Raw genomic sequence first — 15177 nt, 5'->3', positions numbered from 1 at the left:
AGACTTTAAGCTAACTACTACTTTGTTTTAAAACAAAATCTTAAATCAAAATACAAGAGCAAAGGTCGGATAAAAAAAGATGCCTACTAAACAAAGAAATCTGAGCAGCACTTCAGTTTAAGCCTTTGCAGTTACCATTCCAAAAATAGTAACACTAAACAAAAGAATGGCAGAAGTTTTGAAAAGGCTGCATTTAGGAGCTACTTACAAGTTGTATGGGCAAATCAACTTGTTTTAGAGAGCTCTTCATAGGTTTAGGTAAGCTCTGTTACAAAGTTAAGACTAGGCACTAACAAGATGCACTACTCCAAACCTATTTAAAGCTAATTTACTAGGCAAGTACAACTTTGGGACGTAGTCAGCTCCCTGGGAAACAAGAAGCACTAGTCTTAGCAATACACCTGCCAGACAAAACCTGTTGCAGGAGTTCACTAGCAGCTTTGCAATTCTGTGAAGTGAAGCACTTCTTGCTGAATTTAGCAATAGCAAAATATAAATGGCCAAACAAAAACCGAAAACCAAACCCAGTCAGAATTTTAATCTAGTCTTGGCAATGACTCCAGCTCAAACTAACACTGGATACTGGTAGTCATTGCACTATGTCCACAGCTCAGTGAAGGAAATGCTAGCCAGGCCCACCAACATTCACAGTATTGCAGCTGAAGTAGAGAAGTAAAAGATACAATAACTACACCACTCTACTGTTTAAGGTAGCTGAAACCATTTCTGAACATCACCAGACAAGAAACCTTGATTTTATGCAATGAGGAAGATTCATCCCCACTTAAACTCTGCCACGTAAGTCCTGCACAGCTGCTGTGAGATCTGCAGGATCTGTTTCACAGACAGGAAGCTGCCTTCTAATGAGCACGTTTCATTTTGCGTACCTCAGCTACATGAATAGGTGTTGAGTGACAGTTGTCCAGACGAACACCATGGAAATACTTGGCAGTGATTTCAGTGTATTTTTTCATATGTGCCCAGAGGTATGGGCAGTCTTCAGGTTTATTACCATAACGCAGTTTCACACTGTCTCCCCAACAAATGAGCTCTCTTCTCAAGTACACATTTGAGCCTGTAAAGGAGATAAATTCACTATAGTGTATATATATATATATATATATGTATTTTTATACACACACATATATAGAGAGAGAGAGAGTATAGAATGTGCACCAAAATGAAAATGTGACATTTTCTACTGCTGAAGAACAGAAAAACACTATAATGAACAGTAAAAATTCTAACAAAAGCCATATCAACTCAAAAATCTATATATACTACACTAATGTAAAATTTCACACTCTTCCATGGGAACATTTAGCTTCTATAGTGATACTGCAACAATTCTTCAAACTGAAATAAAATTCCATTTAATTCTTCAAAGTAGTAAAAAAACCTGTACTTTAGAAAAAAGAAAAAAGCATCAAACAACAAACAAAATTAGTAGTTTTGTTTTTCACACTGGTCAAATTTAAAAAAGAATCTCATTGTGTTAAACTATTAACAGCAGACTGTGATGAATTTCCAAAGCCACTAAGTAAAAAAGAAAAGCAACCGTAAATTACCACAAATTCCCAAAACATTCACGCAAGCACAGCCAACCGGCTTCTTCACTAACAGCAGCACAGCCAGACAGAGAGAAAAACTGTGTTTCTTTGGATGTACACTGTGAATTTTTCAAAGGATCATTTAGAGAACTGGCTGAATTTGTTTTGCAATTCCTTTATGGCGCCTTTGTCAACCACGTTTTCACACTGTGTTCTCAGTTGAAATAATGTGCAGCATAAAACAAATGCATAACACAAATATAAAGCAGTCACGACCCTGTAGCTGAGTTACAAGAGAAACCTCAGTAACGGATACTAAGAATGCTAACTAAAGTCAGTGACTGAGAGGAAAAAAGATACAAAAGTCTGCCTAGAAGAAAAGGGAATAATCTGAAGACAACTGAACAAAAGCACTCTTGAAACACATATGATCTCAATCCTCGAGGATAATAAAAGTAAATAAAATTCAGTGAAAGGGATGTAGATTACTTTGCAGAAATTAAATGTTTGCTAACTGGAGTATCTGAAGTATCACCAGATTAGCTTGAAAAGCAGACTCAAACTTTCAGACAGTTTTTAACTACAATTAAACCGGCCTTTGTTTCATTTAGTTTACCAAATGAATGGCTACTTTGAACACAACCTTTTTTTTGCATTTATTGGATATCAACACTGTCCCCAAAGGAGTTTAGAATGCAATATTTTAGTGCATGGTGATTTCATGCCCTATTTTACCTTCAGAAGTAATCTGCATACTTAATTTGGATTAACTGGGTCATCTCTTGACTGCCTGACTGCCACTCAGTGGACTTTTCAAGGATCCAGTTTTTGCTCACTAATGCAGTAAAACACTATTCACCTTTTCACTGCATTAGTTTTTCTGCCACACTGTCATTGTCTCATGGAAATGCCAACAAGCACTGGTGTTGGAACAAAGTACAAAGTAAGCAACAAAGACAATGACAAAAGTGGGGAGGCAGGACATCCCCATTTCAGTGGCAGAAAGCTGGTAGTTTCCCTCTCAAATCTTGTAAAACTGTACCTCAAATTCCAGTTCTTACAGTTCATCTGTATGCTGAATGGGAAATTAAAGTGCTATAAGCTATTCTGCAGCTTCATAGGAATCTGGAAAAAAGACAGATTAAATAAAATCCTTATTGCTTTGGCTAGAGTATTAAATGGTTTGTAAGAATTCCAATTTCTTTTACAAACCTGGTTCTGCAAAGTTTCTAAGAGGATCATCTCCCATAACCCAGCCATTATGAGCCATGAAATAACAAGCTTTATCTGGCTGATGTATCATAGTTTCTTCTTCCTCCACAGTCAGCTCTTTGAATGGATATGTAAAATACCTATGGAATAGACAGGCAATTAAAGGAGAAATCAAAGAGACATGGATCAAACACACATGGTAACCTAAGCTGCAATTCATTGTCTTTGAAATTAAAGTACCTGCTATGAAGTGGCTTGTACATAATACAGATAAAAAAGAGAGCAACTTGCATAAATGATGGAGAGTTTTCCATTTTGAAGGAAGCTTTGAAGGAGCTAAACCAGGACAAGGAGTAAGAGCAGATGTTGCCACTATCCTGATGTCAGCTGGTACTGTAAGAGTAAAGCTATAGCTCTTTAGATATGAGTGGCATCAAGTACATAAAGCATGAAAGGTGTAAACTTTCCTAGCTCCACTCCTCTTCCACCTACAACAGCAATTTGCACTATGTGAGGTTTTGATGTGCCCTGAGTATTGTCTCAAGCTTTCTGAAATAGTTATTGCTGTTGTTAAAAAAACTCCTGTCATTTTGTTAAGTGGCATTTGTCCATGTCAAAGAAACACATTTATTTCTAAATATAAATGTATATTTTAATTTAACTTGCAACTTGCTTTCCCTGGATAGATTCTAATAGTTTCCAAACAAACAAGAAAACATGCATATACCTGGTAACCAAGGGATGTTTTCTACTGATAGGTCCCAGCTTAGGACCATTACAAGCGATTCGTTCATAAACCACAGTCCCCACAAGGCAATTGACAGCCTGGAAGTAATAGAATTATGCATTATTGAAATGCCTGCATTTATTTGCAATTTTAAGCAACTCAGCATTAAAACAATAATTTCAACACCTGTTCTTGATGGTGACTAGTTTGTCTGTATTGCTCAGCATTTAGTTCCTCAATCCTCTTGCGAAACCAGTTACAACATTCTTCTATTGCAGCTGGTCCATTGCTTATCAGGACAACATTAAAAGCAGAGAACAATTAGAGAAAAATATTTTAAAAACATGCAGCATAGATTACTAAAAGGAATCAAAACTGATTTTTTCCTCATGTCTGAAAGAATGTCTTGTCTTTGTAAGTTTATCTTCACTTAGATTTTAACTTGTAATCAGTAATATGGTACCTGTGTGGTACAAATGTTGCCAGTGCTATGTTCATATCTACAGTACAGCCAAGCCGCCTATAATCAGGATCCTGAAGTATTTGAAGGTGTTGATTTGGATCAGATTTAGTGCCCATTTTGCCTGAGAACAAAACAGAAATGAGTACTCAAAGTAAAAAGAGGAATTACATTTAACAGACACATAACTTTTATAATTCTAGCATAACCAAGATGGGGTGGATGAAGGTATTGAATGTCTGTTAAGATTTTCCTAGCCCTGAAAGCATTCTTGTATGCCTAAATCCGCACAGTGGATGTCTCACATAGCAAAAAACAGCATTATCTTATTTTCTGTCAAACTGTAAGCTTACCTAAGTCTCTTGAACTATAAATATATAATTCACATGCTTCAGCAACATAATCTTTCTTTACCTTGAGTTAGAAGCGTTTTAAATTGCTGCACAGCTTTGTTAACATCCACTTGGAAAAATTCCCATAGTTTCAGTTTTGGATATATATCTTCATAAATTATTTTACGTAAACACTGTAAAAATAAGAAATTCATTAGTTACTAAGGCTGTTTGTTAACATATTTAAGAAAAGTTAAAAGAAAGGGGGAATAAGGACTTATTTCACTAAATCTATCTGCAAAGCATACACCATTTTTTCTGTATTTACACAACCCTAGAAATATTAAAGGTTTATTCAACTATTTATGCAGTTCATTAGCTTATACTTAGTTATCACTCACTTACATTCAAGTGTTGATCATTTTCAATCAAGGGAGGGACCCCTTTGGCAATACACTTTCCATCAGCCACCATACCAGTCAAATGCCACAGAGCTCTGTCCAGGACCCAAGCTGGCTTCAGGTGAGGAGAATTTACAAGGTTATAGCCACATTCTGGATGCATCCTGAGCCATTCACTGTTAGTAGCTTAGTGAAGAAAGGGAGGGGGGGAAAACCAAATAAAAATGTAAATACGTAAGCTGAACCCTTTGTTGTATTTTGTAAACATCCCAACACCAAGAAGCTGAGGTACTACAGCACATACAGTTCATTCATATTTAAAGTTTCCCCTGTCAATAGAAAATCCTATCTTGTGCAGAAATGTTATTACTGATTGACCATTATTACTGGTTATTTTGGTCAAAAACACAACTGCAGAGACTGTAGAAAAACTTTTTATTAGTTATATAAAGATATGCAATAGTGCCACCAATTCTAAAACACACACACAAAAAAATAAATTTTGGTGCAAGAAATACATCAAGTACTGAATGTAAGATACTGATATTCTTGTGTGTTGAAAGCTAAACATACATCCCAAACTTGCACTATAAAAGTTGTTTATTTTTTAATATTCTTCATCCTGTCAAGATGCCACACACAGTGAAACAGGAAGAGTGCACACACACAAAAAATAATTATTGCAAAATATAGATAGATGGGCATGTAAGAAAGGATTAGCTGTGATACTTGTGTCCATAGAAAGAAGCTGAGTTGTAGGAAGCAACATCACTGAGTCTTACACAGCAAGATGAGTGCACTGTCTGGTGCATGCAAATGGAACACTCATTCAGGCCAAACACTACACTCTGTGTCTATCTGCCAAGCTTCCCCTGCAGCATCAACAAGCACCAGAAGATATGCTGAACATTAAAATTTAACTTAAGAGAAGGTAAGGAGCCTTCACTAGAACACAGGTGTAGAATTTTAATATAGACAGCACGCATGCAGCAGTACAGGTAAATACACACATAGCACAGAATTTTGATTTTGATTTTCATTAAGTATAATGATGAAGAAAAATCCCAAAATTAATTTCTTTCTATTTTTGCAACTCTTTTGCTATACTGTTTAAATGAAAATAAATTTAATATATTCTTTTGAATGAATATTCCAAACTGAAAATAAAAAGAAAACCTCACAGAATGCCTAAGAACAAAAAACAGGCTTTCAGAAAAGCTGAGAAAAACAGAAGTAGTACTTCACAAATGGGAAAATTTATAAAAAATTATTATATTGAAAACATGAAGAGTCACTAATATGTCCAGAATTACATTGGAACAAATAACACTTAAAATCCTAGGTTTACTTAGTTCAAAGAAGTTAAAACAAAAATGTCAAAGCAAAAAAGGGAAGTACTACCTCAGTCTATAGTGTGAATAGCTCTTCCTGAGCACCCTTTTACATTGTATCTCAAGATATGGCAAAATTTCATCATTATAAGGTCAAACCATTTGTGGAAATTAAAATCCTTGTGGTTCAAATACAACCTACTACTAAATGCACCATGTTTTAAAGTTATGTAAAGGAATATCAAGTTTAGGCTGTCAAAGGCTGTTCCAGGCCAAACAGATTATTCCCTCCTACTCTTTTTTTCTTTATCCTTTACTACTTCTGAAAAAAATTTGCTTCTCCAGAAAGTAAAACCAACTTGTTCTATTCTTCTAACAAGAACTATAATTTACTATAAAGGAATTTCAAAAGTAAATACAAATAATTATACAAAGACAACACATAATTTAGACCTAAAGAGTTAGCATTAAAAAAAAAGACAACAGGCCTTCCATTAATTCTGGTACAGAGCAGAAGGATGTTTCCTGATCAGAAGGAAAGTTCCAGTGATTCGCAATGTAACATAAGAGAAATGTAATTGCAGAAAAAAAATTATCCAAAACATCACTGGTGATTACATTGCTACAGCTAAGGAAAAAATGCCATACTAAAGAGTATGTGTATAGAATAAAGTAAAGGAATATGGAAATATCAAGATGAGGAATTACCGAAAACTTTCTAAAATTCATTACATTCTTCTCATAAAAATCTGAAAATATTTTCTTAACTAACTAATTTTTTTATATAAATTAAACATGAACTTTACTTGAAGGTAAGATTTACTCAAGTGCTATATTTCAATTGTACAATATTTGCCTCTTGTGAAAGAAAAGTAACACATAATTTACTTCACTTTATTTTTACTATTTTATACGTTTTATTTCAGCCATGGAAAGCTCAGAAAAGAAAAAAAACTCCAACCATCTTTCTTCTGTCTCCTGGTGAAAAGTAAATGTAAATATTTCTTATTCGAATATCCTCAGTTACCACAGAGGGTTTTTCAAGTTTATCCGTGATACTCCTGCATAGATGCCAAAGGCTCAGGGACATTTTACATCAGCACATGACTTCACTTTTCAAGTTGAGCCACAGGTGCTGCCTTTTGTTAGAGCCTCAGAGACATCCAGAGCTGATTCCCACTGATCCCTGCTGAGCCCACAGTGTGGGCTTCACACCAAACACCCCAGCTTAATGCCAGATCTTGCAGGTGATGCTGCTTGGCTCCCACAGGAGCAGAGGGGAAGCAATGCCATTTTTAAACAATGGTCTCCACTACAAAGCAGAAACTACCAACAGATGGAAGGGTCATGACAGACAAGAAAGTCATCAAGGATACCTTGCTTAATGACCTAAGAACCACAATCATCTGAATATTTCTATCCTCTTAGAAGAGTAGTGTCTTAGAAGTGTCTTAGAGGGTCTTAGAAGACACTTCTGAACATCCTTCCACCATAGTACAAATGTTGAGTCATCCATCCCAATGAAGAATACTTTAACTCTGAATGCAACCCAAAAAAGTCCTTCTACAAATGTATCCAAATAACATGTCATTTTCCTTCTCAAATATATTCTGGTGTGTAACTACTGTAGTTAAGATCTTTCTGTCCATCAAAAAACATTCCCTTTAGTAGCATGCAAATATACACTGTTTAAAAATGAGACGATCTCAAGCATCGCTGTTCAAAAGCCTGATTCCCTCAGACACAGAGCCAAATATAATTAGTAACTTCTCAACAAACAGACAGGGAAAGCACTCTGTTCCAGACTGACTGGACAGGAATGTTTGGCAAAAGTCAACACCAAAGAACTAAAGCAAATAAAGCTTGAAATTCAGAAATTATTTATTTTTAGGCATTTTTGAGCCTCAAAAGACATCAATCTACATAACCCCTTGCTGTTGTCTCTGGTATGAGAATGGTAATTATGATCTTTAGGATTACAGTATGCAGTAGCAATTGCATTATAAACAAAGAAAACTCATTATCCAAATAATCAACAAAATTACAAATTATTAAGCACTACACTGTAGATTTCATCAGATCAAAGAGAAGAAAATGCACTGTCCCTCAAGCAATTAAGATAAGTACCAGCTTTGATGTATTAACATATCTATGCTTAAAAAAAAGCCTGCCCCAAACACAAAGCTCTCTTCTTTCTTCCCCCACAGACTGAGCTGTAACATTTTCCCCCTTATTTAATCCTACCTTCTTGTCCCAACTCAGTTTCTAGTCTGCATGTTAGACCTAAATTATAGCAGTTACTTTTAAGCAGCTGCAAGTGTAACACCCTGTTAACAAGAAAGTACTCAGTTTATGCTCATCAAACAATTCATAATACAGACTCTGTTCAAATATATGGGAACTGCACACCACAGATAATGAAGATAGGCATATTATATAAATACAGATACACAACTTATTAATTCTCTTTAAGAAGGGCTCTCCTCACTTTTTCAGTAGCAATACTAAGTTCTTTTATACCTGTTACAGAGACGTATCAGTTATAATTGCAAGGAGTTGTCCCGGATTTGAGAGACTCAAAGACAGACACAACTACATTGTTTAAAACAGATACTAAAAATGGGTTAAAGGAAATAATATATGACTAATCTGGTTATTAATACATGAAAATCATACCAGTATGATTGTAGACTACATCTGTGATGCAAAGCATATTCCATTCATTTTTCAGTTTCTCCACAAGCGCTCCTATATCACTCCAAGTGCACTTTTTATTATGGTTTGAAAATTCAGGGTTTACTTCTAACTGGTCAGCCAATGAATAACATGATCTAGATAGTCCAAGCATCTGTAGTGGCGTAAAATGAATCATGTTGTAACCTATGAAATAAAAACCCATTTATTTAATGAGGAAAAGAAAACCCAAAGCAAATTGAAAGAAGCATAATAAGCTGCACTTATGTACTCAGAGCTGCTGTTTGAAAGAAGCAATGTAAATTAATCTGAATCTTCCCCTTGAAATTCTATGTAACACAAGCTTTAAAAATCACCCTGTCAGTTCTACAAAGTTCCAAGTCTATCTGAAATGAAAACAATAAAATAAGTTGTTTCCAATACTAAGAAATCCCTGAATTTGTGCACCTCTGCCAATATTTTATCAATTCACTGACTAAATCTGTTAATGAAACTGAATATAGTAGAAAATATATTATTGACAAAGAATCTATTAATTGTTTACAACAAAGCTCTTCTGTATGGGTTTTGATCATCAAACAAAAACTTATATTCTTGCATATGTCTGTTAGCATTACCTGCTTCTTTTGCCACTTTAAGCCTATTAGCATTACCTGCTTCTTTTGCCACTTTAAGCCTGTCTTCCCATTCATGAAACGGTCCCAGACACTTAGCGAGGTATGTCTGTAGTGTAACACAGTCCAAAGGCAGCACATGATTATCCGCTCCAACATGCAAAATGGGATCCACAACTATGTAACCGCCACCACTTTTTTCATTTCTAGGAAAAAAATAATTTTCATTGGTATAATTAACACCCGTTGTACCAGTCTGTTTCAGAAAGAGAATTCAAATAGCATAGGTTTTCAGAAACACAGTAGCCCAACACAGTAGCTGGAGGGAGAGGGGGAACAGGACTGTATGACACATGAAGGAAATAGTAAACACTGAAATGTTCATCTCTTGTGCATCATCTCTCTACTGGACTTAAAGAATAAAAATGGAATACAGAGGTTAAAACTCATGAAAAATGACATACCTTTGCCATTTTCTGAGATGGAGTACTCATTCCTCCTTTTGGCATATGGAAGCATATGCCCATCTATAGATGCCCATCTATAGACTGCCCATCTATTACATGTAAATCTACATTTTGAGCCCCATTCTCAGCAAGGTACCTGAGCCAAATGTCCTAAGCCTGGAAGAATTTAACCACCCATCTTTCAGAAACACAAAATACCAGACTACAATTATTACAGGCAGAGGCATTCTCCTCTGAAGTTGTCCCACTAAAACAAAAGACAAAGTGAAGAATCCAAGTAAAGAATGCCAGAACCTCTGTGATAGATAGAAAACAACCCTCAAAGTCAATGAAGTACAAAATAATCATCGAGCTGCTCAGAATGCTGATGAATTTGACAACTTGTAAAAATACACTGCTTCTCCAACATTTACAGAAAGCTGATCAGCTTAGCTCCGCATTTTCTCCAGAATATCTCTGCATGAGAAAGTACTATATAACCACCAGTTACTGTTTTTCATTGGTGGATTCTAACTGGTCCCTTGATTGCAATTTGAAAAATACATTGGAAAAAAAAAAGGGAGGTTTTCAAACTAAGATGTAGACCAAGGGAGCAAACTGCATTCAGCTGCAGGTATACAAATTTCACTTACCCAAGACTAAAATAGTACTGGTATGACCCAGAAATTTGGAGATCCAACTTGCAGTATTTGTCAGAGTCATCTTCTTTTCCTGTGGGATTGTGCCACGACAGTGTCCTGAACTTGTGGCGATCAAACACTTCTCCAGAAGCTGGGTAATTCGTATACACAGTAACAGCCTTGCCCTGAAGAGTTGGGCCCAATCGGAATTGTAGCTCAAAACCTCAAGAGAAAAAGACAAAAGGTAAAAGGTAAAATCACTTGATCAGGAGGACTAAATATTTCTAGTTTCTCATCACAATTCCTAATTTGTTACTGTATCAATAACACCATCATATATGCTAGGACTTTCAGCACAATTACAAATTTCTACAGCCTAGAATCAGAGAACATCCTGAGCTGGAAGGCAACTAACAAGGACCGCTCAAGTCCAACTCTGGGTACTGCACAGAACTCCCCAGGAATCACACCATGTGCCTGAGAGCATTGTCCAAATGCTTCTGGAACTCTGTCAGGTTTGGTGCTGTCACCACTTCCCTAGGCAGGCTGTCCCAGTGCCCAACAACCTTGGGGGTGAAGAACCTTTTCCTAACATCTAACCAAAACCTCCCCTGGCACAGGTCCATGCCATTCCCTTGGGTCCTGTCACTGGTCACCAGAGAGCAGAGACCAGTGTCAGCCCCTCACAAGGAAGTTGCAGACTGCAATGAGGTCTCCCCTCAGTCTCCTCTCCTCCAGGCTGAACAGGCCCAGTGAGCTCGGCCATGCCTCAGACAGTTTCCCCTCAAGGCCCTTCACCATCCTCACTGCTCTTCTTTGGACATTCTTTAATAGGTTCAAACCTTATATTGCAGCACTCAAAACTGCATCATCTCTCCCTTTCTAACATTGTTCTTGTCATACTTTACATATATCCTTTTTTCTTTACTTACATGGTACCATTCATCTTCTTTCCAATTTTTTTGTCTTTGCTACATAAAGTTTTATTTTTAAAATAAAGCAAAACACGATGATCAGACTACACACAATTTTATGTGGATTTTGGATTACATAGTCTTTAGGTACTTAGGTTTACCAAGTCTTTACAATAGGCTGATGAAAACATCTGAAAAGAATTAGGAACACATTTAAAACCATAAAATATCTCAAATACCTTCATTATTCACTGAGGATTCATTAAACAGGTAAATTCCTTATGTTTTAATGGAATAATCATGTATACTTATGTGTGATCTACAACATACAAATTGTTAAACTTTCAGAGAGCTCAACAAATCAAAGGGAATCTTGTATGTTTGCTTCAGGTCTCACACAGACATAGAAAGAGGCTTAAGTTTAAGCTTAAGATACTTGTGATAATGAGAAAAAACTAAGTTAAAAAATTAGAACATAAAAGCATAATGTACTCTACTGAGTTAGACATAAAAAATTCTGTTTAGTCAGGAGGTTTTAGAAAGGTTTCCACTTGCAGGTATGAGGCTCACCATCACAAGTGGCTAAGTACGGGTTCATTCAAGTGAACGAAACAGATGTAAGCTCTTACACAGAACATGCCAGTCACGTAGCTAAGTGCAGTAAATCACCTACTAGCCCTAGCAGCCTACAAAACTGGGAGTAAAAGAAACCTGAGTATTTGCAAAAAAGGGGGAAATTATTAGTACACAGATAATGAATGAGAAAGTACAAAAAATTCTGGACACGAAGTTACAATATCTAAAGCTGAAAAATATGACTTGTTTATTAAATAGAATCACGGGGACTCTAATACCAGAGTTCAGTGCCTGAACACATTTAAATGTAAGTGTTATCCAGCTGTGTGTTTCTCTCATTAACAAAATCACCACTGCACCAAAACCCACCAGGCAAAGCAGTTGTATTCAGATCTGAATGTTTGTCAGGTAAAATGAAGCTCATTTGAATGTAATAGATATAGGTATAAAACCACTTTTGGAAGGTTAAGTACACTCTCTTCAGTACTGGCCTGACATTTTGTTACAGGGATAACTAAAATTAGAGCACAGGGATATATGCCACTGATATCTTATTTCCTCTAAGAGTTACACTGACATCAGAAATGCTGTGCTCAAAATTAGCTATGCCCTCTCAGAGACTGCTACCAGCAGGGGCACTTTGAATATTTGACAGCTATGCACTTCTGCTTCCCTCCTTTCCAGAAAATTTACACAACTTGATGGATAAGTAAAAATGAAAGTTAGGATCAACTCTGCACTTCTTCACTATTGACATTTCCTTAACATTAGGCTGGTCAGAAGATTTTTAGAACCAATACAGTTGAAAAGAATTTTTATTCTCAAGAATCAAAATCTTGCTCCTCTTATGTTCCTAGAGTAGTAACAAACTGTAAAAAAATCCACAAAAACTCTTACTAAAAACTGTTGGACCATTAAAATGTTTTTTAAATACAAGGGCTTTAGTTTTAGAGTCTAAATTTGCTAAGCAGGATAACAGCAGGCCAATTAGTGGATGGTTTTTAGTTTTGGACTTTTTTTACAAATAGCCTTAAAAACACTCTCAGGAAGACATAACATTAAGTTCTTTTAAGTATGCAGCATGATACATAGCTCTGATAATATAACAAATCTGATTACAAGATTTAGGAGTGCTAAAGAGCTTATATTCTGAAACACTACCCCAAACCTGCAGACTTTGCAAAATGCAAGTACTACCGATAAATTTCAAAATTGTAATATTAAAACATGGAGTGCTGCATAAGAAGATAAACACTGGAGATCTTGACTTATGAGGACTTTTTCAGGTCACTGAAGTACAAGTTATAAAAAGAGAAGGTCTGTGTAAAAAATGCTTTGTGCTTCAGTCCCATGAAGACTGACGGATCTTGACCAATCTCTTCATTTCTCATGAGTTTAAGGAGTCCATAGAGCTCTGCAGCGGAAACAAATCAAAACAAAAAAAACCAACCCCCAAACCTAAACCAACAACACCCCCCACATACCCCCAAAACCCCTCCACTTCAGGATGAGCTCTTCTTTCCACTACCATCCAAAGACGATGACGAGGTCCCGGCCATTTCCTTCTCACCCGGCCCCGGCACCCCGACCTACCCTGCTCCAACCTGAAGAGGGTCTTGTCCAGCTTCTCCATCTCGCCGAGGTGCAGCAGGCGCGTTTCCTTACCGCCCGGCATGGCTGCGGCCGCCCGTCCGGCGCTCCCGCCGCGCCGGGACTCTCAGTGCGGGGAGGGAGAGGCGAGCCCTGCCGTGAGGGAACAGACAAAACCCCGCGGGTCAGCGGAGACCCCCGGCAGCATGCGGCCGCTCAGGAGCGACTCACGCCGCCGGCCGCGCTTACATGTTCCCCGGTCCCGGGGGAGCGCGGAGACTCGGCACTGCAGGGCAGGGCGGAGGGGAGGCGGTACGGGACGAGCTGTCAGGCAGAGCCCAGCCCTGCCCCGGCCGGAGACCGCCGCCGGCAGCACCCCGAAGCAGCTCCCGTCCCACAGCGCGGCCCGGCCCGCAGCCAGAGCTACAGGGGTGCCCCCGGGAAGGGGAAGCCTGACACCTGTCACTCTTCGCGCCCGCCCCGGCGTTGCCGGAGTGCCCCGCCAGGCCCCTCACGGCCGCCCCGCCGCCCTCCGCGGGGAGCGCTGCCCACCGCAGCCGTTCCACCATACTCACAAGCGGGCCCGCAGAGCAGCGGAGGCGCCGCTCCCCGCGGAGGGCGACGGATGCCGAGGCCGAGCGGAGCCGGGGCTGGAGCTGCCCGCAGGGGCCGCCCCGGGCTAGTTAGGCGGTCAGTGACGCACTTGCCCTCCGCCGCGGCGGCACCGCTCCTTTCCTGCCCTTTCCTTGCCTTTTTTCTTTTTAAACAAAGTTTATTGGTTCCGCGGCGGCCGCGCTCGGAGACGGGCGGCGCCGGCGCAGCTCCCGCGAGAGCCCAGGACCCGCCCCGACGGCGCTGCGGGGCGGCCAGGCCGCGGCAACCCCGCCCCTCCACTCTCGCTCTCTCCCCGTCAGGTTCCGCCCCTCCGCTCTAGGCCCCACCTGGCCGCGCCCCTCCGGCCTTGGTCCCGCCCTGTCGGTCCCGCCTCTCCGTTCCCGGTCCCGCCCTGCCCGGTCCTGCCCGGCCCCGTTCTTCCGCTCTCGGCCCCGCCCCGTCGAACCGACCCCGCCCTTTCGTCCCCGGTCCCGCCCCTCCGCTGGCGGCCCCGCGAAGCGCGCCCTGAAGGGAATACCTCAGGAATATCTTAGGGGTACCCCAGGGTTCCCTCAGGATTTCCCAGGGTTCTCCCAGAGATACCTCAGGGCTACCTCAGGGGTTCCCCCGTGCCCCGCGCTGTTGCGGCAGCGAGTGGGCTGATCTCCCCGCGAGCCTGGGCCCTGCAGCCCGGCAGGGCTGTCGGACAGCGCGGTGTGGTGGTCCTGTCTGCTGTCAGCCTCTACAGCCGTAGCCCCAGCAGCGCCTTTACGCTCGGCTGGTGCGCCCAGGCACGAGGAGTCCCCCTGCGGGGTCCGGCCACCTGAGTCCGGAGCTCTGTGCGGTTTACCGGGCACTCTGCTGAGGGCTAGGTGTCTGGAGCCCAGCCGCTCCCTCAGCGTTCCCGCCCCGCTGCCTCAGGGCCGGCACCCAGCGCCGGGCGGCCGGCTCCATCCTGATAGGCTGCGCTGCTGAAAAAACATGATGTCAGCCAGAGTTTAAGTGCTATATATAGTGTGTGGACAAGACTACAAACTCCGTGGATCTGTCTTTTAACTAAGAGGTAGCATGGTTTTTAAAAAATCCCAAACACCA

At 40.1% G+C, this 15177-nt stretch overlaps 1 protein-coding gene across 6 annotated transcripts in view; it reads right to left on the bottom strand.

The window, feature by feature from the left end:
- The window catches only part of AGL (amylo-alpha-1, 6-glucosidase, 4-alpha-glucanotransferase), a 36166-nt gene extending 21164 nt beyond the window's left edge, over nucleotides 1-15002 (bottom strand). For 2 of the 6 annotated variants that reach the window (XM_050977589.1, XM_050977588.1), the window contains exons 1-12: nucleotides 14064-14346; nucleotides 13492-13641; nucleotides 10421-10631; nucleotides 9325-9527; nucleotides 8690-8893; nucleotides 4687-4868; nucleotides 4364-4475; nucleotides 3953-4073; nucleotides 3676-3778; nucleotides 3490-3587; nucleotides 2763-2902; nucleotides 888-1075 (exon numbers count right to left, since the gene is read on the bottom strand). In XM_050977589.1, the coding sequence (XP_050833546.1) occupies nucleotides 888-1075; nucleotides 2763-2902; nucleotides 3490-3587; nucleotides 3676-3778; nucleotides 3953-4073; nucleotides 4364-4475; nucleotides 4687-4868; nucleotides 8690-8893; nucleotides 9325-9527; nucleotides 10421-10631; nucleotides 13492-13573 (1644 nt within the window). In that variant the 5' untranslated portion in view covers nucleotides 13574-13641; nucleotides 14064-14346. Of the gene's footprint in view, nucleotides 1-887; nucleotides 1076-2762; nucleotides 2903-3489; nucleotides 3588-3675; nucleotides 3779-3952; nucleotides 4074-4363; nucleotides 4476-4686; nucleotides 4869-8689; nucleotides 8894-9324; nucleotides 9528-10420; nucleotides 10632-13491; nucleotides 13642-13737; nucleotides 13954-14063; nucleotides 14347-14620 lie in introns of those variants that run through there. The other 4 variants (XM_050977590.1, XM_050977592.1, XM_030226540.2 and 1 more) reach the window with 4 other exon arrangements.
- Between the last annotated feature and the right edge of the window lie 175 nt (nucleotides 15003-15177).

Source organism: Serinus canaria, chromosome 8 (assembly GCF_022539315.1).
Source record: "Serinus canaria isolate serCan28SL12 chromosome 8, serCan2020, whole genome shotgun sequence".
In the NCBI taxonomy this organism is placed as follows: Eukaryota; Metazoa; Chordata; class Aves; order Passeriformes; family Fringillidae; genus Serinus; species Serinus canaria.
Note: the sequence above shows the minus strand (reverse complement) of the source record. Positions and strands in the feature narration are given on the sequence as shown.